The sequence below is a fragment of the Lepidochelys kempii genome, chromosome 13, assembly GCF_965140265.1.
Source record: "Lepidochelys kempii isolate rLepKem1 chromosome 13, rLepKem1.hap2, whole genome shotgun sequence".
NCBI classification, from domain to species: domain Eukaryota; kingdom Metazoa; phylum Chordata; order Testudines; family Cheloniidae; genus Lepidochelys; species Lepidochelys kempii.
In genome coordinates this window covers 17,487,718-17,512,672 of record NC_133268.1, presented here as the reverse complement: position 1 = coordinate 17,512,672, position 24,955 = coordinate 17,487,718, and the positions used below count along the sequence as shown (strand labels likewise).

The 24,955-nt window shown below is 47.3% G+C and overlaps 1 protein-coding gene across 2 annotated transcripts in view; it reads right to left on the bottom strand.

Annotated features, from left to right (window-relative positions):
- PREX1 (phosphatidylinositol-3,4,5-trisphosphate dependent Rac exchange factor 1) overlaps positions 1-24,160 on the bottom strand; it is a 223,137-nt gene extending 198,977 nt beyond the window's left edge. For both annotated transcript variants that reach the window (XM_073309488.1, XM_073309490.1), the window contains exon 1: positions 23,769-24,160. In XM_073309488.1, coding sequence (XP_073165589.1) covers positions 23,769-23,921 — 153 coding nt within the window. In that variant the 5' untranslated portion in view covers positions 23,922-24,160. The remainder of the gene's footprint in view (positions 1-23,768) is intronic.
- Between the last annotated feature and the right edge of the window lie 795 nt (positions 24,161-24,955).

Sequence of the window (24,955 nt, the reverse complement as noted above, 5' to 3'; positions counted from 1 at the left end):
ATCTCCCCAGATTTTTTCACAGAAGGTTCAGTTCAGGTCCAAGTCAGCTCGTATTTTACTAGAACAGCTCTGCCCATCCCCAAGGGACACAGAGGGCATCCTGGTCAGATCTCCTAACAAGGCAAGCCACTGACATGTGCAGTTTGCAACTGGCATTGTGCAAGTAAGACTTGGTTAGAGACTTCAGGAGTGTTCTCACCTCTTAGTAAGAATAAGCAATTCCCTCTAGCACTGAGATCAGATTGTTTCCGCAACACGTGTGAGTACACAAACAGGTAAAGATCCAGATGTCCAACTGCTTGGTTGTGTGAGCATTTGCTGGGATTGCACTTTAATCACAACAATTGCTCACATAACTGTGATCAAGCAATTCTGCTAATTTGAGACATAACTTTATTTTATTATTCACTTAAGAGCAAGAAGGCGGCAGCAACTGACAGCCCTGAAGAATGAAGTCCTCCTTTAACCACCCAAAGAGCACTCCACAGGGTTGCAGCAAGGTAAACTTTCCACTTCACCCTAATAACAGTGCCTTAATTCTACCAGGGCAGACAATTCCTGAAGTGAGAAAGGAGTTAATCTCTCTGGCCCCATCAATTCTTGGTGTCTCCACTGAGAATGTCAATAAACTGGCCAATTAAGGTCAATGTGATGCAGACACTTCCTCTGGGAACTCCAGCTCATTTTGCATGGGCTGCCAAAGAGCTGTCAGATGGTTGTCAGAATAGTGAGTTAAAGTTCCTTCTTCATCCTTTTTCAATCAATGGGGCAAAAGTTTGTGTTCTGCTGTTTGTTCTGCTTAGTTTCCTGTAAAGGGTCCAGGAACAAGGGGCCAGGAGACTTGGGTTCTATTCCCAACTCTGCCACTGCCTGCCTGTGTGGCTCTTGGGCAAATCCCTTCACCTGTCTGGGCCTCAGTCTCTCTATCTGTTCCTCAATGCTTTTGCACCATGGAGGGGGTACAGATGAAAAAGTGCTGCATAAATGCAAAGTAGCAATATTCTCTCTTTAATGTACTTCAAAGCCAAATGTTCTTCTCTAAGTGACTTTTCCGGGATTTTTTTTTTTTCCCACTGGGCTAAACTGTTTCCTGGTATCACTCTTCCTGACAGCACACCCAGAACCACATTAAAGGAAAACCAACGTCATAAAGCACTGTCTCCAAACACACACCACCTGGACCCAGCAACTGCTGCCACTGCAATTTAATTCTTGCTGTTGGGTTGCAAATTTCAGTTCCTCTGGCTGTACTGAAGTAAAATTTTGATTCATACTTTACTTTCCAAATATTGTGGCTTTTTTCTTGTGCAATCACTTACGAAAGATGTAGCGTTCCTTTGTTGTGCAAAAGAAACCCTCCATGACACACACAACAGGCACAGTCAGACAAACAGTTGTTGTTTCTGGCCGTATTTTATGTCAAAATACTTATTAAGCTGTTTTTAAATGGCGGAAGGAAACACAGTTCAAAGCAAAAGTGTCTGATATGCCTTGCAGATTACAGAGCTTGCCATCTACACACATGATTCTGAAGGGTGCTAGGCACCTCTTGACAGGGGCTGAGCTCCCTCAACTCCCACTGGCTTTCACACTGCTCAGGATTGAGCCTATAGGGAGACCAGAATATTGGGGATAAGTTCTACCATGCTGGTCTCAGAGATGGATTTTATACAAAACATTGTTCGGGGGTTGGTTTGTTTGTTTGTTTTGCTGCTTCTAATGTAGCCTCAGTAGATTTCTGAGACCCTTCATTCCAACACAGACCCTCCCACAAGGCAAAGCTTTGTCAACCTGAGCTGCTCACCAGTTCAGAATCAACCTGCAGCTGATCATGTTAACATTGTCTTCCTTTAAATATTTGACAGCTGAAAAAAAATTGTCTTTCTTCAGGGAATGTTTTGTTCACTGTGTAAAACTATACAGAGCTTTATCCGGCTTGGCAAATGTACAAAAAATAAAGTAATAAAATAGAAAAACCATATGCAACTTCTAAGATTGTAATACCTGGACTTGCTCACAGCTGAGTTTTTATAGGGCACCATAATAATTAGTGAATAGCAAAAGGCTTTATTAAATGCTTCCATTGCCATCCATCTACTTACTCCAGTAATCTCACAGATCTCCTCTCTCTCTTCCTATTTCTTCCATTCATCCAGAATCAACCTCCTTTCTGATTACTCTTAGTACCAGAGCTTTCTCCTCTGTTGCAGCTTCATCGGTTCATTTTTCTTTCAAAATCTCTCTTCCCCCTGTCCTCTATCTCTGAACGATGGTTACTTTGGAATGTCCTGCGTATAGTGTTGGTACTGATGGCAAGCATAGAAAAGGAGAAATGTCAGAAGATGTAAAAAATGTGTGGGGTGGGACTTTCTTCCTTCAGAGCTTGTGCAGTCTTTGCAGGCCACTGGAGAGGCAATGGTAAGCCTGGAGTTTGGATGCACTGGAAAGCTCAGACTCTCAACCTAGAGGCAAAGCTGTAGGTCTGGCCCAGTTACAAGTCCAGATGCATTTTAAACCAGAGCCTGTGACATGAAATTCTGCATTTGGTTTTGTATCCTGCAGTGCAGTATCAGCACAGTTCACCTCACCCTCCAGGCTGCAGTGACTGATGACACCTGCTGCGATTTTCCCCGGACACAGCTTGTGAAGATTCTAAATATAAAGATGAGCTGTGCTTAATCTGTACCCCACGGCAGAAATTCAGCCCTGTGTACAGGGCCTGCACAAGTCTCAATCAACACTGAAGATCCACATTAAGGGCTTAATAGGACTTAAATGGTCCAAAAGGGCTTTGTACAAACCCTGTGCCCTGCAGTGACTTCCACCACACAGGCAAAGTGTCTAGAGAAGAGAGCACCTTCCTGCCCAAATGGCCTGCAACACTGATTTGCTCTGTTCAATGTAGTTCAACTGTTCGGGCCACTTGGCCTCTCAGCTTTATTTGGCCAATAGCCAGGCACAGGCGCAGATAGGGTGCACTATAGGAATGTTTGCACATGCAGTGCTTGTTTATATCTGAAGGCAGCATAGGGGCCAAGTCCTGGGATTTCTGATCCACCCCTTTTCTGTTTCTCTTGAAGGATCACGCCTCCATCCGTAGCAAGTTCACATCAGACGCAACTCTGAAGCTTTCTTGGGAAATGTTCCCTTGTTGTTCTTTCCTTTTTCTGTAAGCATCTTGACATAACCCCTTCCTCACCCCAAGCCACTCCCAGCCTCACCCTACATCTGAGCACAGACAGCTGGTGAGATGACACACAGAGCCCCCATTCGGGCATCCAGCTCAAGTGACAACATGTGGATGCCCAGCAATGATCATTCAAAGCCTCTGATTTCCCTTGATAAAATAAAAGGGATGGGGAATTGACAGATGTTCCCAGGCAGAGTTTGATGTGAAGGACCCACATCCCAACTCACAGACACTGGTAATGACTTTCAGAACGAGCCAACCACAGTCAATCTGATCTCTCTGAAAGAAGAATCTGGTCCCTCTCACTCTGTCCTGATCTAGCCCTGGCCCAGATCATCTGCATTCTCTTCCCGTCTCCTCTCACCCAGGCATATCAATAAGAGACCTGGCCCCTGGGAGGAGGAAGGTGGTACTGTTAGTAATGCCAGAAATTAGCTCTGGAAGCCGGGAAAACCCCTAACCCTCCGGCCGGGGACCAGAACTCAAACCCAGAATTCCCACATGGCAACACAGCCATGGAAATAATACCAGCCGCAGAACAAGCGGAGATCAGGACTAGTTATGGAAGATAGGCCTCTGAGAAATAATCCCAATCCTGCGGGTCCTATGTTCACAAAACACCCCAAGGCTGGGAAAGGAACTTATGCCTCTTACTCAGCAATACAGAGCATTAACCACTGCTACAAAAGGTCATGTCTACCCCACAAACTTTGGTTGACACAAGTTACATTGGCATAAAGCCGCCACAGTCAGTCTATCACTTGTGTGTGTGCACACTTGACTCCTTCTGCCAGCACTGTACTCACCAGGGGTGCTTGTGTCAATGCCAGTGTGCTGCACCATGGGTAAGTATCACCCTCACCCAGTACACAGTCTGTTGGGAAATTTGGGCAATGCATGGTGAGGCAGAAACAAGTTGTGCAGGAGTGACTGGGACAGAGGGGTTAAGTTTCCGACATGCAACTTTCCATATCCCATAATTTTTGCACCTTTTTTAAAAATCCCACAAACCCACATGGCCCTTCTCGCTGTCAGCCATCCCTGACAGGAGAGTGGAGTCTGCACAGCTCTGCACTATTGTCATGAGCATTGCAAACACAGGGCGCATGATCTGCCAGTACTTGCAGAGACACAAGAAGAACCACCGCAGCAGGGAACATGATGCTTTCGTGGAGGGCAGACTGGACACAATGGATGAGCCCAATGTAGTTTATCAAAGGACCTTGACTATTTCACTTCTAGGTCACACAGGGGAAGAATTATGAACCATGAAGGCAAAGGAGACCTGTCTGTTTATCCCAATCTTGTTTCAGGCCTGGTTTACACTACAAAATTAGGTCAATGTAAGCTGTGTTGCATAAAGCTAGCTGTGCATAGTCTCATACATTTCAATATGTCTCCTGCTGATGTAAGCACCCCATTATGGCAACTCAGTAACACCACCTCCTCGAATGGCATCGAGCCAGGGTTGATATACTTAGGTCGACACAGTGCGAGTGTAGACAGGGTGTGACTTATGTCAACCCTAACAGTCCTCCAGCAGCTGTCCTACAATGCCCGACACTGACCGCTCTGGTCACAGTTGTGAACTACACTGCCCAGGGGTTATGGAGACCGGAAGCCACACACCCCCTTAAAAAAAAACCTATGAATTTTTGAAATGCTTTTTCCTGATTGCCCAGCTTGGTGAGCACACCTAGGAGCTCTCCCTTGTTTTGTGCAACTTTCCAGTGGACTATGCCAGCTACATGCTCCAGATGTGGTCCTTCCTGTGTATTGGCTCTCCTGGGCCTGTGGGGAGAAGAGGCTGGGCAGGCATAGCTACAAAGCAGTCATATCTATGAGCAGATGGCATAAGAGTATGACAGGGATCAGCAGCAGTTCCTCATGAAAGTGAAGGAACTGCAGCAGGCATAGCAGAAAACCAGGGAGGCCATCAGTCAATCCGGTGCTGAGCTGCAGACCTGCCACTTTTACAACAAGCTTCCTGCCGTACTTGGCGGAGACCCCATCACCACCCCCATGGATACCTCCCAGGCCTCTGCCATGAACAGCGAGGGGGGGGGGCATGCAACTGGGGGAGTCCAGCTATGATGTGAGTCAGGACCTGTCTGAGACCCCACTGCCGTCCAGTCAGTCAAGCACAGGTGAGCCTGATGCAGGGGAAGGGATCTCGGGTAAATGTGTGAAGGCATTTCTCACTACAATGTTAAATGTACTGATGGCACCCGACGCCAGCTCAGTAGGACACAGCTATCGACTTTCCAGTAATGTACTCATACTAGAAGAGGCAGTGGGTACAACAAAGAGGGGTGGAGCTGTTATCTGCTTTCCATTCCCTTGCAGAGTTAGACGGGGGAGGGGGCCATGCTGTGTAGCTTGTTTATGTACACAGGGATGTCCCATGAGTCCTCCTGAGAGATCTCGATGAAACGTTCATGGAGGTACTCTGCAATCCGGCGCCAAAGGTTTCTGGGGAGGGCTGTCTTATTTCTTCCGCCGCAGTACGACACTTTCCCATGCCACTCTGGGATCACTTCGGCAGGCACCATTGCAGTAAACAGGCTAGCAACATATGGGCCCAGGTGGCTTTGGGATGCCAGCAGCAGCTGTGATCTCTGTGGCTTTGTTACCCTCAAGAGGGAGATTTCAGCCAAAACCACCACAACCTGTGGAAAGCAGTGCCAGCATTCAGTGCCATTGCCCAATGCTTGTTTCATGCAACTAAACAAGCATCACACAATTCCTAGCAGACTCCATAACTTCAGGTCTGGGTAGAGCACAGCCCACTACACCACATTACTGTGGCTGCTGGCTGCAGAGCTCCGTATTGAGCTCTTCTAATAGCTCTTGTGCCTGGCTGTTAAAATGCATCAGACAGCTGCTCCACCTCAGTCCTGCCTGGCAGGAGATGATTAATGGCCCTGCACACCTGCGTTACAACAGCCCGATCCACTGTGGATTTTTCAACTCCAAATTGATGTCCAACTGACTGGCAGCAGTCCAGCATTGCAACGTTCCACGTGCAATTGCCACTCGCTGCTCTACTGTCAGTACGACTCTCATTCTGGGGTCCCTGCTCTGGAGGGCTTGGCTGAGGTTGGCGCACAGATCCAGGAATGTGGCATTTTGCATCTGAAAGTACTGCAGCCGCTACTCGTCATGTCAAACCTGCTTATGATACGATCCCACCATGCAGTGCTTGTTTCTTGGTCTGAGAGGCAGCGCTCCACTGTCTGCAGCTGCTCCATGAATGCCACCAACAACTTTGACGAGATTTTTGCTAGCTACGTCCCACAGAGAGCGCAGCATTTTTGCAAGATCAAAAGTTTTACAACCTTCTGTATCTGCCCCTCCAAAGGAAAGGAGGGGGGCTACCCTCACCACCCAGTAACAACACTCGGAGCAAATGGCTCCAGTGAGGTGATGAATTCAAAGTAGTCAGATTAGGCAGCGAATCCCATAGGGCCAGAGGCTCTTTGCTGCATCACTGAATCTAACCCACCTAGCTGAGATAAGAACGCAGTAAAGTGCAGACCCCTTATTAGCACTCCATTCCTAAACCTTGGCCCCTACCAATTAGAGTCCTCTCAAGAACAGGGAACTGCCCTCATTATCCACTCCCCTCACCCTCACAACCCATTCTGGAGACCCTTCTGTTTCCTTATCCAGGCTGCTAGAAAAGCCATAGCACAACTCTTCATGCCACTCTCTGTCTTTCCAGACAAGCATTTCCCTCCTCTATCCTATCAGGGGTCACCAAGAGCTACCACAAGCATTTCCCAAAGCCATGCTAGAGGGCCTTTAACAGCAGCCACGCAACACTGTCAGGGTGACAGCACCAGCCTCAGAATGATTTATTGTGGACAACTTGATGTCTCAGGGGATTTAGAGTTTATCTATAGGACCCTGGTTCAAACCCAGTTCCGTAGTTAACATCTGCTGGCCATTCAGTGGCCCCTATGTAAAATGGGTTTGGTTTCAGTCTGTTTCATGTCCACATCATGTTGGCAGTCTCAGCAGTGAGGATCAATAGGCATAAAGACTGAGCTATCCCCTTCTATGTAGTAGTCCCTCTTGGGCGGGCCTGAGGCACACTGGCAGAACACTCTCAGAAGTAGCACTTATGTGCAGGATATAGCAACTGGAAGGAGGTGGGCCTGTGCCACTCAACCCATGCGGTCCTGCAATATCAAGTGCTTCTGTAATGCCAACAGACCCCGGTTGTCAGCGGGTGAGATTGAACCTGGGGCCTCTGGAGCTTAGTGCATGAGACGATACCGCACAAGCTAAAAGCCAACTGCTTGTTAGCTAAGGTTGCAGAGCAGACTCATTTTATCTCTCTAAGTGGTCTCGGTGCCACTAGACGGGACAGAACACCACACCCAGGAGGTGTGTGGGTTACACTTCCTCCAGCACTCTGATTAGTGCAAGCAAAACATTTACTCATGCATCTAATTGCATGCCCAAATCAGATAGCTGTGCACCTAATGTGGCCTATATGGAGCCTTGGAAAATGTGTCCCTAAACACTGGCAACTGAACAACTGGTGACTCACAGGGGAAAAAAAAAGTTCAATTCTCCGGATGTAAAGCATAGCCCCTCTCTTTGCTGAATGCTGCTTTTGGGGCCAGCTGAACAGCAATTAGCCTCTGTCTTTGCAGGGATAAATGACAGTGCCTGAAAAAGTGGATGTGCATCCATTTTACACAGGCAAACTAGGCATTTTGGGAAGCACAACACAACCTGTCTGCACAGATCAGGGATCTGCCCATGCAAAACTGGGAGTGCAAAAATGGAGGCCAGCTTGAGACTGGCTGAAATTTTACCCTCTGGGCCACTGAAGTCAGTGGAGTTACAGCAAGGATGAATCATTCTCCTCTGTGTAATTGATATGGTCCCTCAGTAATGACCTGCTGCAGGAAGTTGATAAGCTCCAGTCCACTAAGCAACCAAAGGCTTAAATGAACATAAATGGTTCCACAGCTCAACACTCCACGCCCTCTCCAACATCGCCTTGGGAAACCTGGTCTAATCCAAAAATGCCTGAGGTGCAGAAATCGACTGCCTCTTCCACAATCAAAGCAATAAAGGAAGTGGAGGGCTGCAGCTGTGCTCTGCATTGCACAGTCAGGCTGCCAACCAGTTCATAAGTCCCTGTGCTGCACAGTGGTGCTGGGGAAGAGGGGTCAGACCCTGTCTTTCTGTCATCAGGCTTCCAGTGGCCTATCAGAGCTGCCAGTCAGCCGCTGGCAATCACTATCTTATGGCCTGACATCTGGCTATCAGCTGTGTAAGCAGGGGGTTATTCTCCTAATGAGGAGGGCTCTGCATTTCCCAGCGGAAGAGGGAAGAAGCCCAGCCACAGAGCTGTTTTCTCTCACTCTGGTGTTGGCATCTGCAGTTCAAAGGGTTCCTGAGGCCTCACCAAGAAAGTGGCTTCTACAGCAGGAGAAGGAGGGAATGATCATCAGCAAGGCATTTTGAACAATGACACCTCCTGGGAGTTCTTTCGCCATCCAGTTCTGCCACCAGTCTGGCTCTCCCTAGCAGCGTGACTCACTCACGTCCACAGGAGGCAAGGCTGAGGTCCCAGTCAGGCCTTTGATCTGCAGCTAGATGCAAGTTCACGATTCTGCTCAGGTTGCAACTACAATGCTGGATGCACTCCAGAGACCAGGCCTCAACTTATGGTCCAGCAGGGAATGGGAGCGCTGCAGAGACACCAAACTGAGCCCCTACATAAGAGAGACCACGTGGCACTGCTCTTGGCTTTGTGGCTGATTAAGAACTGACATTGTTGGGCATTTCAATCCCCTGCCCCAGCCTCTGACTCGTAGGGGCTGGGAATGTTACACTCATCCCCAGGAACACTTCAAATACTAAAAGGCAACCCTTGCAAATAAATAAGGATTGACACGAAGGGAGCTCCAGAAGGGGATCATAGTCCCAGCCGATGCTCTGTGGACAGAAGGATGGTTGCTTTAGTGTGAGCTGGAGCACAGAATGTAAATTACAGGGGGAAACTGGAAATGGATGGACAGGAACCACCCCAGCCCCAGAGGATGAAAACAACAGTGAAAATCCAAGATGATGACTGTGCCCTGCCCCTGCTTTTTAGCTCTTTAATCCAACTGGCCTTCATGTGCCCTAAACCAGCACCACCTAACTGATTATATTAATGAAGGCATTTAACAATTCTGTCAATTCAGGGCATTTAACAGAAATACTGCTGTGTAAACATGGATTAAGTGTCCCACCACAATACAAAGAGGTTGTGAGTAAGCGGGCAGCACTAATGAACTGCACATTCTTTCCTGTCATCCAAAGCACAAAACAAAAGGCTCTGGCTTTTTCACAGCTGAAAGTCAGCTGCAGAGGAACCATCATGCCATGTAGCCAGAGAGGGACGAAGAGAGAGAACAGCCTGTGACGATTACAGAGATTTCCCTGACAAGACAGATTTTTTTGCCATCATGAAAACTGTTACTTGCAAATCAAAAGTCTCTCCAAAATAGCAGAGTCTGTGGAAGCCACCAGCAGCCATGCTCCTCCCCTTCCCTCCAGCACCTCCCACTCACCGGGGTTGGGGGGGCCCACTGATCAACTCCTCCCCTTCCCTCCTAGTACCTCCCGCCCGCGCTGTTCGGGGAGGGAGGAGTGGGGATGGGGCACACTCAGGGGAGGGGGTGGAACTGGACGGGAAGAGGCGTGGCAGGGGTGAGGGTTTGGGGGAAAGGTGGGGTGGGGGCAGGGCCTGGGACTGAGTGGGGGTTGAGCATCCTCAGAGAAAGTTGGAAGCCGACGCCTATGGTTTTATCTGCTAAGGCTCTTACACAAGGATCTGGAAGAATATGAGGAGCAAATGAGCCAGGTCACTGCCATCGGCAGGGCCTGCGTCAGGCAAGAACTCAGAGGTCAAATGAGGTCTCTGCAAAACTTCTACTCTTCTCCGTTACTGGATTTAATTTTTGCGGTGGTGAAGGTGGTGATGGTCCTTGGTGGAGGTCAAAGCTATGGGGAGTAGCAGAACATATCTGGGCCATCAATGAATTTCAGCTGATTTCTCAACTGGCAACCCACATAGACCTTCTGACACTGGACAACAAATTCCAAGAGCCACAGCAGTTACATCTCACATTTGAAAAATGGTTGTGACGGCTGCTGTAAGGCATCTGCCAAGAAAAAACTGAGCTCAGATAAAGAACCCAGCTCCCAGGATGAAGAGAAAAACCCAAGATGTCAGGAGGAGCAGGGAATTTCAGAAACTATCCTTGTTTTCAGTTCTCTTGTATTTGCTTCCAACTGCCTGAAGGGAAACAACAGCCAGGCACCAGAAATTGTTTATTTTTTAGCTGCTACTTTGACAGACTTCACCTGTCACCCAGACTCATTTGGATGAGTACAGACTCACTTCACTGGGGAGCACTCTACTCCTTAAAACAGGGGTGGCCAACCTGTGGCTTCAGAGTCACATGCGGCTCTTCAGAAGTTAATATGCGGCTCCATGTATAGGCACCAACTCCGGGGCTGGAGCTACAGGCCCCAACTTTCCAATGTGCCGGGGGGTGCTCACTGCTCAACCCCTGGCTCTGCCCCCACTCCACTCCTTCCCCTGAGCCTGCTATGCCCTTTCTCCTCTCCTCTTACTCCGAGCCTCCTGCACACCATGAAACAGCTGATCGGGAGGTGCGGGGAGGGATGGGGAGGCGCTGATCGGCTGCCGGTGGTTGGGAGGCACTGGGAGCAGGGTGGAGCTGATGGGGGGCTGCTGATGTATTACTGCGGCTCTTCGGCAACGTACATTGGTAAATTCTGGCTCCTTCTCAGGCTCAGGTTGGCCACCCCTGCCTTAAAACGTCAAATGCTAGGTTTTGCAGATAGTACTGAGGGCAGGTGATGATGACCTTGAAAAGGGAATCCAACTTTTGCAGATGTGCTTTTCTGACCATATTTCACCGTGGCTGCAAATTCTCCCAGTTCAGGATGAAATCTTCCTCCCCACTCTGGCCCCTTCATGCCAGATGGTAGGGCTGGAGCAGCATAAAAAGGTCTTAAAAGTCAGGGGACGATTCCTCCATTACAGCCTACAGTGCTGCACACATTCTGCACTCGGCGACAGCCCATAGGGCAAGCCCCAGGAGGCTGCTGTAATATGGACAACCCCCAGACTAAGTTACACCAGGACTCCTCCAACCTCTGGATCAGGAGAGAACAAAAGTGGCTTAAAGTTGCCTTAGCCCCTTCCCCCGGAGCTGTGAGATCTATGTTGTACCTAGCAGCACAAGACAGACTCTCACCCTGTATGTCTAAGTACTGGAACGCTGCGGCAAACCAGACCCTCACACATCTACAAAGCTAGTACTGGCACAAGCAATAAACTGTCTTAAAATTGTAGGTGCAAAATCTGTGCCCACAAAAACAGAGTGGGCCTGTTAAAAACATGAGTGATTTGCTATGATATCTATAAAAATTACAGAAAGAAAAGGAGGACTTGTGGCACCTTAGAGACTAACAAATTTATTTGAGCATAAGCTTTCGTGAGCTACAGCTCACTTCATCGGATGCATCCAGTGGAAAATACAGTGGGGAGATTTATATACATAGAGAACATGAAACAATGGGTGTTACCGTACACACTGTAACCAGAGTGATCACTTAAGGTGAGCTATTACCAGCAGGAGAGCGGGGTAGTGATAATCACGGTGGCCCATTTCCAGCAGTTGACAAGAACGTCTGAGGAACGGTGGGGGGGGGGATAAACATGGGGAAATAGTTTTATTTTGTGTAATGACCCATCCACTCCCAGTCTCTATTCAAGCCTAAATTAATTGTATCCAGTTTGCAAATTAATTCCAATTCAGCAGTCTCTCGTTGGAGTCTGTTTTTGAAGTTTTTTTGTTGAAGAATTGCCACTTGTAGGTCTGTAATCGAGTGACCAGAGAGATTGAAATTACAGGATCACACAGCTCACCCAATATGCATCACCTCTGCTCATACCACACAGCAACCGTGACCAGTTTAGGGCAGGAGATGAACAATAATAAGCACATTTGAAAGCGTAGGAAAAATGTAATCCCTCTCGTTATCTATAGAAAGCAAAATATTCTTAATGGATAACAACCAGTTTCCCATCATGCAAAGCCAGGGATTGGATGTTCCCTGCCTTCAGCCATATAGGCAGAGGGTTCACTCAAATCATGTGCCAGGGAAGGGAGCCAGAAACATCTTCACTATTAGTGGTTTGTTTTATTTTTCTATCCACAGGTCCTTTCCCAGGGTCTCTGCCCCTCACTTGTGCTCACCCAGCTGCTGTGCTGCTTCTGAAAAGGAGATTCATTGCAGAGGCACCAGAGTGGCTGGGAAACCATAGAACAATTCTCTGCTCCCTGCCCCCTTATAATGACACATGGGCAAACCACTGACATCCTTGTAGCGAGGGGAAGGATTGAATGGCAAAAGGGCAGATTCCTGGTTACTGCAATTCAGGGGAGAGATAAATAATGGTCTTCGGGCACACAGCAGAACTATATTCAGCTGAGACACCTTGATCTGTTGAGGTGACTAGCACAAGGACAGTGGGGTTGAGATAAACCACAACAACAACATTCCTGCATTGGGCTGGAATGAACCAAGAACAAGAGAAATGACGGGTTAATCCCCACCAAACTAGCATGTCTGGTAGCGAATGTCTGGTAGCGAACTGGTGACAAATGAGCTGTACACAACAATTAGTTCAGGGGTGTTTTTAGCATGCAATGGTCCCATGGGCTGTATGCGGCTCAGTAGAATTAGGGGTTCCATTTCTCTTCCCTTGAGTCCTGTTCATGCAGGAAGGTGTGGTAGGGCAGGGTGAGCTGGGCACACCCCCTTGCATCACACTTGAGATGGCATCTCAAGTGCAGGGCCTGCTCCGTTTGGTCACTCAGATTAACAGATGATGGCCTGGTCTTCAGAGGTGCTGAGCACCTATAGTTCACCTTGCCTTCAACTGGAGTTCTGGGTGCTTAGTGCTTCTACCAATTAGACCCTGAGTGAGCTCTTAGGGCTCCATCCACGTGCCATCTACTGTTTATAACAGCAAATAAAAAAAACAAGAGAGTTTTCCAAGCTGCATTCTGTGAAATAACCCCCATCCCAGTTTAAATGTCCCTTTGGCTGACTTTTTGGTTCCTTTTGGACCAATCCGCAGTCCCCAATGCCATGAGCTGAGCAGTCTGAGATCAGTTCTGGGCAGTTTACAGTGAACAGGATAGGATGAAGCTGGTCAAATCTATGCTCCGCGGTAGGCAGGGCTCTGCTATTCTATCCAACATGTCTATGGAGTAAAGGAGACTTTATTAGAAAGCAGTAATAATACATGGTAATTACATGGCTCCCTTCATCCAAGATATCTGCAGCACCTTTACTCCTCTTAATTAACAAAGTCTCACAACACCCCACGAGGTCGGTATTATTCACCCCATTTTGCAGATGGAGACACCCTTACCAAGACCTCAGAACAAGTCATTAGCAGAATCAAAAAGAGAACCCTGGATTCCTGGTTCACAATCTCCTGTTCTAACCCTTTAGACCAGGGGCAGTCAGTAGGCAGACTGCGGGCCAAATCCGGACCCTGATGCTTTTGAATGGACTGCAAAATCTTTTTACTTATTTACTCATTATTATTATTATTATTGCTATTGCTGTATGAAAAATGTTTCTCCGGAGTCTGCACTTTGTCTATACCTTGACCAAGAAATTTGGATCTAGACAAAAAATAATTGACTACCTCTCCTTTAGACTATACGCTGTTGCCTTCCAAACTATGCTGTAGAAGGAGGGTGAGAGGAAGCTGCTTACTGGCACATCGAAACAAGTAAAAACTGTAGGGATCTCTCAGCTCCATGACACATAGAGAGCTCAGTGTCATTAACATCCACACAATTCAGCCTCTGGAGTACCATGCTCTGAACTACAAAAGATGAGTTCCACAGGAGGCACTGGAAACATCTGAAAGGCATGAAGATACCATGGGAAAAAGCTAATCCCTTCCATTCTCTTTCTCCTCCCTTTCAGACATGCTAGTGCACACTTCGGAAGTACACCTCTTTTATCTTTGGTACCCCAGTTCAGCAGGGGGGAGGGGAAGGGTTTACCCTATCCTTTTGCCTAATAACCCTTTCATCGCTGCTAGGACATTATGAGCCAGATCCTCAGCAGGAGAAAACTGCAGGAGTTCCACTGACTTCAACTGAGCTACACTGATTTACATCAGCAAAGATACTGACTGAAGAAGAAACGGGTTTGCACTGGGGTTGGTTTGTCTGGTTTTAATTGCTTTTGTTTCATTCCCTACATTCAGGTTGCTTTCTGCAGTGGAAAATGCAAACTGCCTCCCATGGCTCGGCTGCTGCCTACAGATATTCTCGCTGCATACCCAGAGTGATCTGAAGGGATGTCTACTTCTAAAACACTACAGCTGCAGTGCTTCAGTGTAGACACTCCCTACAGCAACAGGAGGGATTCTCCCCTCGCTGTAGTTAATCCACCTCCCCAGCAGGTGGTAACTAGCATTGTCTACACCGGGGGTTAGGTCTGCACAGCTATGCCTGTCAGAGGTGTGGATTTCTCACGCCCCAGGTTTTCAGTGTAGACCAGCCCTGAATCTCTCCCTGATTCTCTATCTGTTGGTTTAGCTACGTCAGTCAGGGGTGTGAAAAATCCACACCCCGAGCAGCATAACTGAGCTGACCTAAGTTCTCGTGAACACAATGCAAAATCGATGGAAGAATTCTTCCATCAACCTAGCTACCATCTCTCAGGAAAGTGGATTATACTGTCTACAGTGTCTATAGTGAACCACTACAGTGGCCACCACTGTAGCATTTTAAGCCCTAGTCCTTAACAGTCAGTTTTGCTGGGAACTTACCCAGACTGGAAGGGAGGACTCTTCTGAGAAGGGAAATCTCTTTAACTAACAGAATGAAGTGTTGCCAACCCCAAATGTTCAAGCACCATGAGTCAGGCCCCTAAAAAAATCATGGGATTTAAAAAAGAATAATACACTTGGGAGTTTTTTCTTTTGCCTTCTGGAAGGGGGCTATCGCTTCAAATTTTCAAGCTTTTCTCTGCAACCTGGAGGGCTAGAAACTTTTTTTTTTTAATGAAAGTGGAGATTCCCATGTATTTATACAGCTCCAGGAGCTGGAGCTTTAAAAACAATGCTGAATATGACTCACAAAAAAAACATAAGAGTTAGCAATATTGAGAAAGGTAATGATTTTCGAAAGGAAAATAAATAAACCTGAGTGCCTCTCACACACAGTGTAGCAATACATTAAGCACATGGCGCTGATCCCCAGTAGAGGCCAGCAATGCTAATTTAGATCTTTTCCCAGGGAGTTCCTTTCCTCACTCCCTTCCGCTCCCCAGTTACTCCTTTAGCTGCCTCAGAGCAAAGAAACAACAGTTACCTAAACCACAGAGTACACTTTTCTGCAAGCAGAGCTTATCTGCATCTACTGAACCTGAAACAGGCGTAGAACAGGGCAGGACAGGAAACCATACCACACCTCCGAGACAAATGTCCTGTTTTCTTGACTCTGAACCCCAAAGCACTGATCCTGAATGCAAACAAGCTGGTGAAAATATGAAAAACACCTCTGCCTGTTACATCTCGAGATGGGTGGAGTGCAGAATTCAGAGATACCAGATTAATTACAATGCAAAGCAAACAGAAAATTCTGCAGGGTACGGAACAAAAATATTTTGAGTCTATAGGATGTGGGCTAATTTATGCGCTGGCACATGTCGTAACATATCACGTTTACACAAATGATAAGATATGATAAGATGGAGAAAGATGTCTTGATTCTATCAAAAAAGATTATGTAATACTTTGATCTAAAAACAGGCCAGGTGCAAATACTTACCCTACATGAAACCTGCCTTAGATAGGGACAGTGTAACTTAAAAATTATTCTCATGCCACTGCAATACACACAACAGTTGCTCATAATGACCAGAAATGTCAAATGTTACAAGTTAGTGATTTGACTTTACAAAGATGAAACATGGAGCCAGATTTTCATACAAGTTGGGCACAACTTAGCCCTATATCCTTGCAATTTCCTGATTTCAGGCACAATTGTGGTAGTTAAAAGCATAAGTGAGGGCTCAATGTTCAGCAAAGTTCAAGGTGTGTACAGAAATGTGCATACAATAGGGTACCTACATTTGCAGTGGGAGATGGGGTTCATGTAGCTACCACAGTTCCACCTGGAGATCAGATGTTTACACTGGCAAACTGGCCAAATGAACATGTAAATAACGATGTCTAGCTAACTATTTGTGGGCAATATTTGGTTTGCTTTTGGAGTCATAGTAAATGAGCATGCATGGAATTGCAAATGCATTTCTAAGCCAGCTTTCAGGTCTCCCTTACCAAATATCTGGCCCTTCATAATTGCAATGCTGCAGCTTTGATTACGGATTTTTGGAAATGAATATACAGAACTCTAACAAACACAGCTTTCTCATTTTCTTTTAATTTTGTATTGAATTTTAGTGCTGCTTTAAGATGGACAATGCTGACATATGAAGCATTATCTTTATCCACAGACTAGGTACAGCATGAACAATCAGTTGCACACATACAAAATGGGAAATGACTGCCTATGAAGGACTACTGCAGAAAGGGATCTGGGGGTCATAGTGGATCACAAGCTACATATGAATCAACAATGTAACACTGTTGCAAAAAAGCAAACATCATTCTGGGATGTATTAGCAGGAGTGTTGTAAGCAAGACATGAGACACTCTACTCTGTGCTGATTAGGTCTCCACTGGAGTATTGTGTCCAGTTCTGGGTACCACATTTCAGGAAAGATGTGGACAAATTGGAGAATGTCCAGAGAAGAGCAATAAAAATGATTAAAGGTCTAGAAAATATGACCTATGAAGGAAGATTGAAAAAAATGGGTTTGTTTCATCTGGAAAAGAGAAGACTGAGAGGGGACATGATAACAATTTTCAAGTAAATAAAACGTTGTTGTTACAAGGAGGGAGAAAAATTGTTCTTCTTAACCTCTGAGGATAGGACAAGAAGCAAGGGACTTAAATTGCAGCAAGGGACGTTTAGGTTGGACATTAGGAAAAGCTTTCTAACCATCTGGATGGTTAAGCACTGGAACGAATTGTCTAGGGAGGTTGTGGAATCACCATCATTGGAGATTTTTACGAGCAGGCTAGACAAACACCTGTCAGGGATGGTCTAGATAATACTTAGTCCTGCCACGAGTGCAGGGGATTGGACTAGATGACCTCTCGAGGTCCCTTCCAGTCCTATGATTCTATGAGCAATAGCAGTGCCCAGCCAACATGCTTCAGCCTCAAAGACAATAGCCCATTCTAAATTATCTGTTTCATTCTTGGCCTCTCTGGTGGGAATGCCAGCAAGGCTGCCATAGTGTCAACTGAGATGGTGAGTTTGGAATGTACCCAGCTGGGCAATGGATTGAGATTATCATTGGATTTTCACACAAACCCTTGATCACAGCTTCTTATTTTGTCACACAGAGCAAAGGACCTCGAGAAGCCTTTCCAAATCACAGTGAAGAACGTTAAAACGGACAGCAGTGATAGAACAAGTTAATTAAATCTTTAGGTTCTGGAGACTCTGAAAATTCTTAGGGTTTACAATCTCAGCAGACACCCAGGATAAAATTCTCTCTCTGAAGCCCATCTTCTGCCATCGGTAACTTTCAGTAAAGTTCCATTAGCCTTTGACATGTTTTCCATTTTATCTCCTAGTTGGTCAATATTCCTTTAACTACATTGGCATCCTCAGATTTTCACCTTCTCCCTCACTGATCGTTTAAAGAGCTGTTGATGGAAACTTTTGATCCCATCTACACCACAAATGGCTTCAATGAACTTATACTTGTGTAAGTAAAGTTAAGTTACTCATGCATGTAGGTATTTGCAGGGTAGGGTCCTGATCGTCTAATGCTTTACCCTGATGGCTACATCTACACTATGAACTAATGTGATTCCCAGCTTGTGTAGACATAATCATGCTAGCTCTTCTCCGAGCTAGCGCACTAAAATAGCACTGTAGCCGGGATGGCATGGGTAGAAGCAGCATGGGACTAGCCCCACTGAGTACAAACCTGCCTGAACTCCATGGGTATCTATGCAGCGTGGCTAGCCTTTGCTGCTGCTAGCCCTGGTGAGCGCTAGCATAAATATGTCTAGGCAAACTGGGAATCACACCTCTAGCTTGTAGTGCCGATGTAGCCTTACATAGCAGGATTCTTGTACATTGCAGTACCGTGCCTGCTTAGGAGTATGGAGCAGATAGGCAGATAAGAAAGGTGGTACAATGATACATATCCACATTCATGATAAAATCCGCTGCCATAGTTCATTAGTGATAGATTGCCCAGAAAAAAACTTTGACTTTTTATTCAGGGTGGTAGCCCTTAGTTTAAGGAAATTATAGGCTTTGCAGGCTCAGAAGGATAGTTAAAAGGACATTAAAGGGGTGCTATTGATTTAGGATAGGTTGAAAATCTAGATATTGTTTTAAAAAATTGCTGGAATTAAAGTGAATAGGAGCATTTTTGTGAGAACTTGAAAAAAATGTGATAAGTCACTGGTTTTATATAAATCTCCCCCTCCAGGATTCTGAAACATAATATAATGCTACCTTCTACAGGAGTTCCAGAAACAAGACAAGACAGGGACAAAACTGGCTAGAGACTCTTTTCATTGTCCAAAGCTCAATGAAATGCAAAAAGTTAACCAATAGCTAACTGGTGAAAAATTCATTCAATATTTTATATCTTGCCAGATTTATTAATCTTAGATTCTAAAGTATTATCAATAACACAGGACGTTGGCATTTCATGTATATGATTATTTTGGGTCAGTTACTTTAAATATTAAATATATTTTATTTAGATACATAAATAGCTGAAGCTTGACAACTTAAATCAAATGCCCCTTTCAACGTACATATTCTTATTCCCCAGGAGAAAAAAATCCAACAGTTTTCCGTGGTGACTGTCACAGTTTTTGTTGGGAACCTAAAAGATGCTCCATTCTATAACTTCCTTGATGTCCACTTGACTGAGCCATGGAAGCAAAATAAAGGCCATAGAATCTTTCATACAAAACAAATAAAGGCTGGGCCTCTGTGTGTATAGGGACCCCCACTTAGCTTAGGGGGAAAAGGTCTCGAAGCACCAAAAAAACAAAAATCCTTTCCCTTTACTGCTACATGACCATATACAAGTCTTTCTAAAAGAGATAAAAATGCTCTTAGTTACTTTGATTTATTGGCAAATCCATAACATCAAATACCCATGAGATTCCTTTACATTACCAGGGAAGACAAGGAGGTTGCTGGTAGATGGCTGTGTCAACACTGTGAATAAACCCATAGAATTGTGTTGTTTGCTTTTTAAAACATTGTTTATTGAGAATACTAAATGAGAACTAGGGCTTGAATGGCGAATGTTTAAAAGGGGGCACCAACTCCCTCTGTCTAACCTCCTTCTAGGCCCATCTGTGTTGTCCTTATTTAGGAAAAACTCCCACTGATAATTTTGCCTGAATAAAGATGGCAGGATTTAGCCCTCTTGTATTTATCAAACTAATATTTAATGTCATTAACCAAGAGAACTGTGCTCCCCCTGCCCTTGTGTCTCTCCTCTTAAGCACTGATGGGAACAAGTTGGCCTCAGACAAGGGAAATGAGTTTCTGTGGGTTTGCACAGTGAGAATACTGCACAGACTTTTGTTCCAATTGAGCCAATAACTTCTAATGCATATAGAAATCCACCTGATGGCAATAAAATTTGCAGCATCCAGTGAAGCCTAACATTTTCCTCAACAGTACTTGAATGTTTACTGGGTACGTCCCTCAGAATGGGAGCAGTTTATGCTCACTTTACACAGGGGTAAATGACTGGTCACACAAAGTGCCAGGCAGTGGAAGATCAGATCCACAGATGGGAAGTAGCAGTTCTTAAGCAATACTATCAAAGGGCCAAGAAAAAAAAGGAAAAAGGAATAAAAAGTGGACCAAGGCATTTGTACTTGGGAGCACAGGGTCATCTCTTGTTTTTATTAGAGCCACAGAGCAAAATCCTCGCCCGACAACCCTATGCAATCCCACTGACTCCACAGATCATATTATCCTAGATGTTAAAGATGGAAAAGACCGAATGGGTCACTCGTCCATCCTCTGGGAACCAGTGCAGATTGTTCCCTGCACTAGAGTCACAGTCACAGAGTTTAAGGCCAGAAGGGAACATCAGATCATCTAGTCTGACCTCTTGCATATCACAGGCCACTAAACACCTCCCACTCACCTCCACTCCAAGCCCCACAACCAGAATTAGAGTATTACAGCTCTTGTATTTTTAGAGCTTGTGCAGTCAAGTTTTGAAAGTACCAAGTCATGGAACTTCCACAACTTCTCTGGAGAGGATATTCCACAGCCTAATAGGATATTCATTCCTAATCATCCTTCTAATGTTTCACCCCATTACTCCTAGTTACCCTCATGCTCCACACTACATAATTCTTCTCCCTTATAGGTGCTCATACCATTCAAATATTTGTAGGGGGCTGCATAGGGGGTAGCCAGGGCAGAATCTGACCCATAAAAACTAGGCCCATGATTCAGGAAATCATCCTTACTCGGGACAGAACTTAAGCACTTAAACACATGCTTAAAGTTAAGCACATGCTTAAGTGCTTTCCTGAATCAGGGCCTACAGGTGGAAAAGACCTGTTAGGTCATCCAATCCATCCTCCAGGCCTGGATTCAAATATCATTACTGCAACTCAAACTTTTCAGTAGGGTAAGATTATATTGTAACAACCAAACCTCCCAAGATAATACCCAAGCCAATCAACACCCAGCAGCCTGTACGGCACAGAACGATGGTGAAAGACAGAGACTGCCTGCTGCTCTGTTCTGAAATGTGGAAATGAAATAAAGTGCCTTTGTCAGTGTTTTCCCCCTTCCATTACATAAGTCATAGTAATCACTACTGCTGTCCTGAAAACTAATGACAATAAATAAATTTGCTATTTTTAAAAAATAAATGAAAATCCCACTAATGAGACTGAATAGGCATTGGACTGTACATGTTGAAGCTAAAATACACTCAGCTGGATCGTGCCAGTGACTGACATTCCAGCCTGCAGATGACAAAATCGCAAATTCAGTACTTAGGACAGAGGAGTTTTTCTCTAAATGTTTTGTTTTGTTATGTCTGGGGCTGGGGGCAGTTTTGCTACTTGTAGCACTTTAGAGATGCTCATCAAACTGAAATCGAATTGTGTTTTTAAATGAAGCAAACTGACACTGTAATTGGGAGCTTTCAAAATGTACAGACTCTTCCTGTGTTCAACCACTTGTGAGAGAAAAGTAGGATTTAAGTAGGTACTAGCTCATAAAGCAACCACAGTCTTTTCATTTATCTTTTATGTTAGGCAATTTGCTACTTAGGAGATGCGGAAAAACCCTGCAGCCAAACTGATTAAAAAAAAAACAACGCCAACTGACAAGCTTGCCAGAAAGGACAACTGAAAAAGGGTTCAGGGTATAAGTCAGATGAGTCCAGGATTTAGGACCTGGCTAGCAATCCACCAGACAGAAAATTTCTGCCCTCTCCAATCCGTTAGAGGTCTCTGCAGGGATTCTTCCTCCAGCTTTGCATCTAGATCTACTGCAATCAGTGTATTTAGTCTCTCTCTCTCTTTGGTTATTTACATGAACCGATTAAACCCTTTAACTAAGTTACACAGGTGTGTGGTGGCATGCTGATGAATTCCAAGTCCAGATTTAAAAAATTTATTAAGATGATGTTAAAATAAAAAGAAAACGGTACAGCGTAGAAGTTTCTGGTTATCAGGGAATAAGTACACAGAAGGAAATGGAGCTTTTACTTCTGAACTTATCGGTGGATAATTTCAGAGGAAGGGTGTAATTGCCCCTGCATGGACAGACACACCCTGCCCCACTCCTCTAGTTATGTTTAGCGTTACAGTAAAAACCAGGCAACAGGGGGAGAATTTCCATCTGGGTGTAATAGACAGTCACTTCTCAACAACAGCGAAAGGGACACGACTCATTTTTCTACAGGTCCCCGTCATTATCCTAACAAGACACCAGACGTGAATCCCCCTCCCGCTCCACCCCAGGCTGGAGAGCAGCGCTCACAGATCCTGTGACTGTGGGCTACAGAAGGAGGCATTTAGATCACTTTGCGTTAAAGGGTTTTCTTAGTTTAAAAGAAAATTCTGCTGCTAATAGCAATGCTTTTCCCAAGCGCTCGCATGCCTCCCCCCTTCCCCCGCACCACACACACACACACCTCGCCGCCCCCCACACGCCCCCTCACACACACACACACACCTCGCCGCCCCCCACACGCCCCCTCACACACACACACACACACCTCGCCGCCCCCCACACGCCCCCTCACACGCACACACACACACCTCGCCGCCCCCCACACGCCCCCTCACACGCACACACACACACCTCGCCGCCCCCCACACGCCCCCTCACACACACACACACACCTCGCCGCCCCCCACACGCCCCCTCACACACACACACCTCGCCGCCCCCCACACGCCCCCTCACACACACACACACACCTCGCCGCCCCCCACACGCCCCCTCACACACACACACACACACCTCGCCGCCCCCCACACGCCCCCTCACACGCACACACACACACCTCGCCGCCCCCCACACGCCCCCTCACACACACACACACACCTCGCCGCCCCCCACACGCCCCCTCACACACACACACACACCTCGCCGCCCCCCACACGCCCCCTCTCACACACACACACCTCGCCGCCCCCCACACGCCCCCTCACACACACACACACACACCTCGCCGCCCCCCACACGCCCCCTCACACACACACACACACACCTCGCCGCCCCCCACACGCCCCCTCACACACACACACACACCTCGCCGCCCCCCACACGCCCCCTCACACACACACACACACACACCTCGCCGCCCCCCACACGCCCCCTCACACGCACACACACACACCTCGCCGCCCCCCACACGCCCCCTCACACGCACACACACACACCTCGCCGCCCCCCACACGCACACACACACACCTCGCCGCCCCCCACCACACACATACACCACACACACACACCCGGCCCCACCACACACACACCTCGCCGCCCCCCACCACACACCCACACACACCCCCTTAACTGCGCAACCCGCTCAAGTATTGTGAACGCGCCTCTGCGTAAACATCACGACCGGCATCCTGTAAAAAACACACCGGCAAAGCTGCAGCGTCCACTGGGCCAAGTGCCCCCCTATCCCGGGGACCCACTCGCCGCCTCGCTGCCCCCCGGAGGCGAGTGCATACATCGTGGACGCCGCACAGCAGGGCTGCATAGGGGGCGCCCACCCACGTGCCCCATGGCAGACCCCGGCTTGGAACTACTGTGTCCTCCCGGCTGCCCCGCGCCGGTGCCCCTTGGAGACCGCGCCCCCCGCCCTGCACCCCAGCACTCACCGACTGCAGGAAGCGCAGCGTGCCCACATAGTCCCGCTCGGTGCCCAGGATCTCGCTGAGGACGCAGAGGCGGAGCCGCAGCTGGCGGTCGGAGTCCTTAGGGAAGCCGGAGGGGTCCGGGGCCGTGGGGCCCCCCGGTGGCTGCGCTTCCATGGTGCTGTCGCCTCCCTAGCCGGCTGCGAGTGCTGGTGCCGCCTGCTCTTCCTGCTCCGTGGCCGGCTCAGGCTCCCTCCATCCCCGTGCGGTGCCTGGCGCTGCTGGGCACAGAGCCCCCAGTGCAGCCGCCCCGGGAAGGGGGCGCTCTGTCCGGCTACAAGGTCCGGCTGCCCGGGGGAGCTCGGCTCCGGGACATGGCGGGGACAGCGGCAGCAGCGCGCGGCGCGGGCAGCACTGAATGGAGCGGGGAACGGGAAGCCCCAGCGCCGAGGGAGGGAGGCGGGCGGAGGAGGGGAGAGGGAGGGGGCCTGAGCCCAGCTCCCGAGGCGAGGGCTGCACGCAGGAGGGGGGAGAGAGGGGGCAAGGCGCAGCCGGTGGTGCGAGTGCAGGGGAGAGGGAGACAGACACACAGAGACCGCAATTCGCACAACTAGAGCCACAGGCAAGTCAGTATCCGCCTAGATACACATGGAGCGAGACACACTCACACTCAGACTAACCAGTACATCCCCAGAGACGTACAGCGAGACAAACACGCAAACACAGAAATACACACAAATACACGGGGACACACCGACGTACGCAGCTACAGAGAGAAATACTCCTAGGTAAAGGAATGTGTTCGTGCTCAGAGAAATATACATGCACACACCCAAAGAAATCTGTACCGACAAACACACGCCGAGATAAACACCCACACAAAGAAATATACACCCCGAGAGGACACAAATATGAAGAGAGGGATAAATATATGCACACACACAGATTAGAACAAAAATACACGCAGACAAGCAAATACAAACAAAGAAACACAAAAGGCAGCACTTAGAGTACACGTACACATACACATGCTTGAAGAGAGAGCAAATGCTGAGCTGACACGCTGATAGACACAACTACCCCCTCCCCATATATATATATATGCAAACAGATAGACACATATACAAACATACACGCATGGAGAGCTCATCCATTTAAAATTGTGACTTTTGGCGTGTTTGTGGTGTGGACACACGCTTTTACCATCGCAG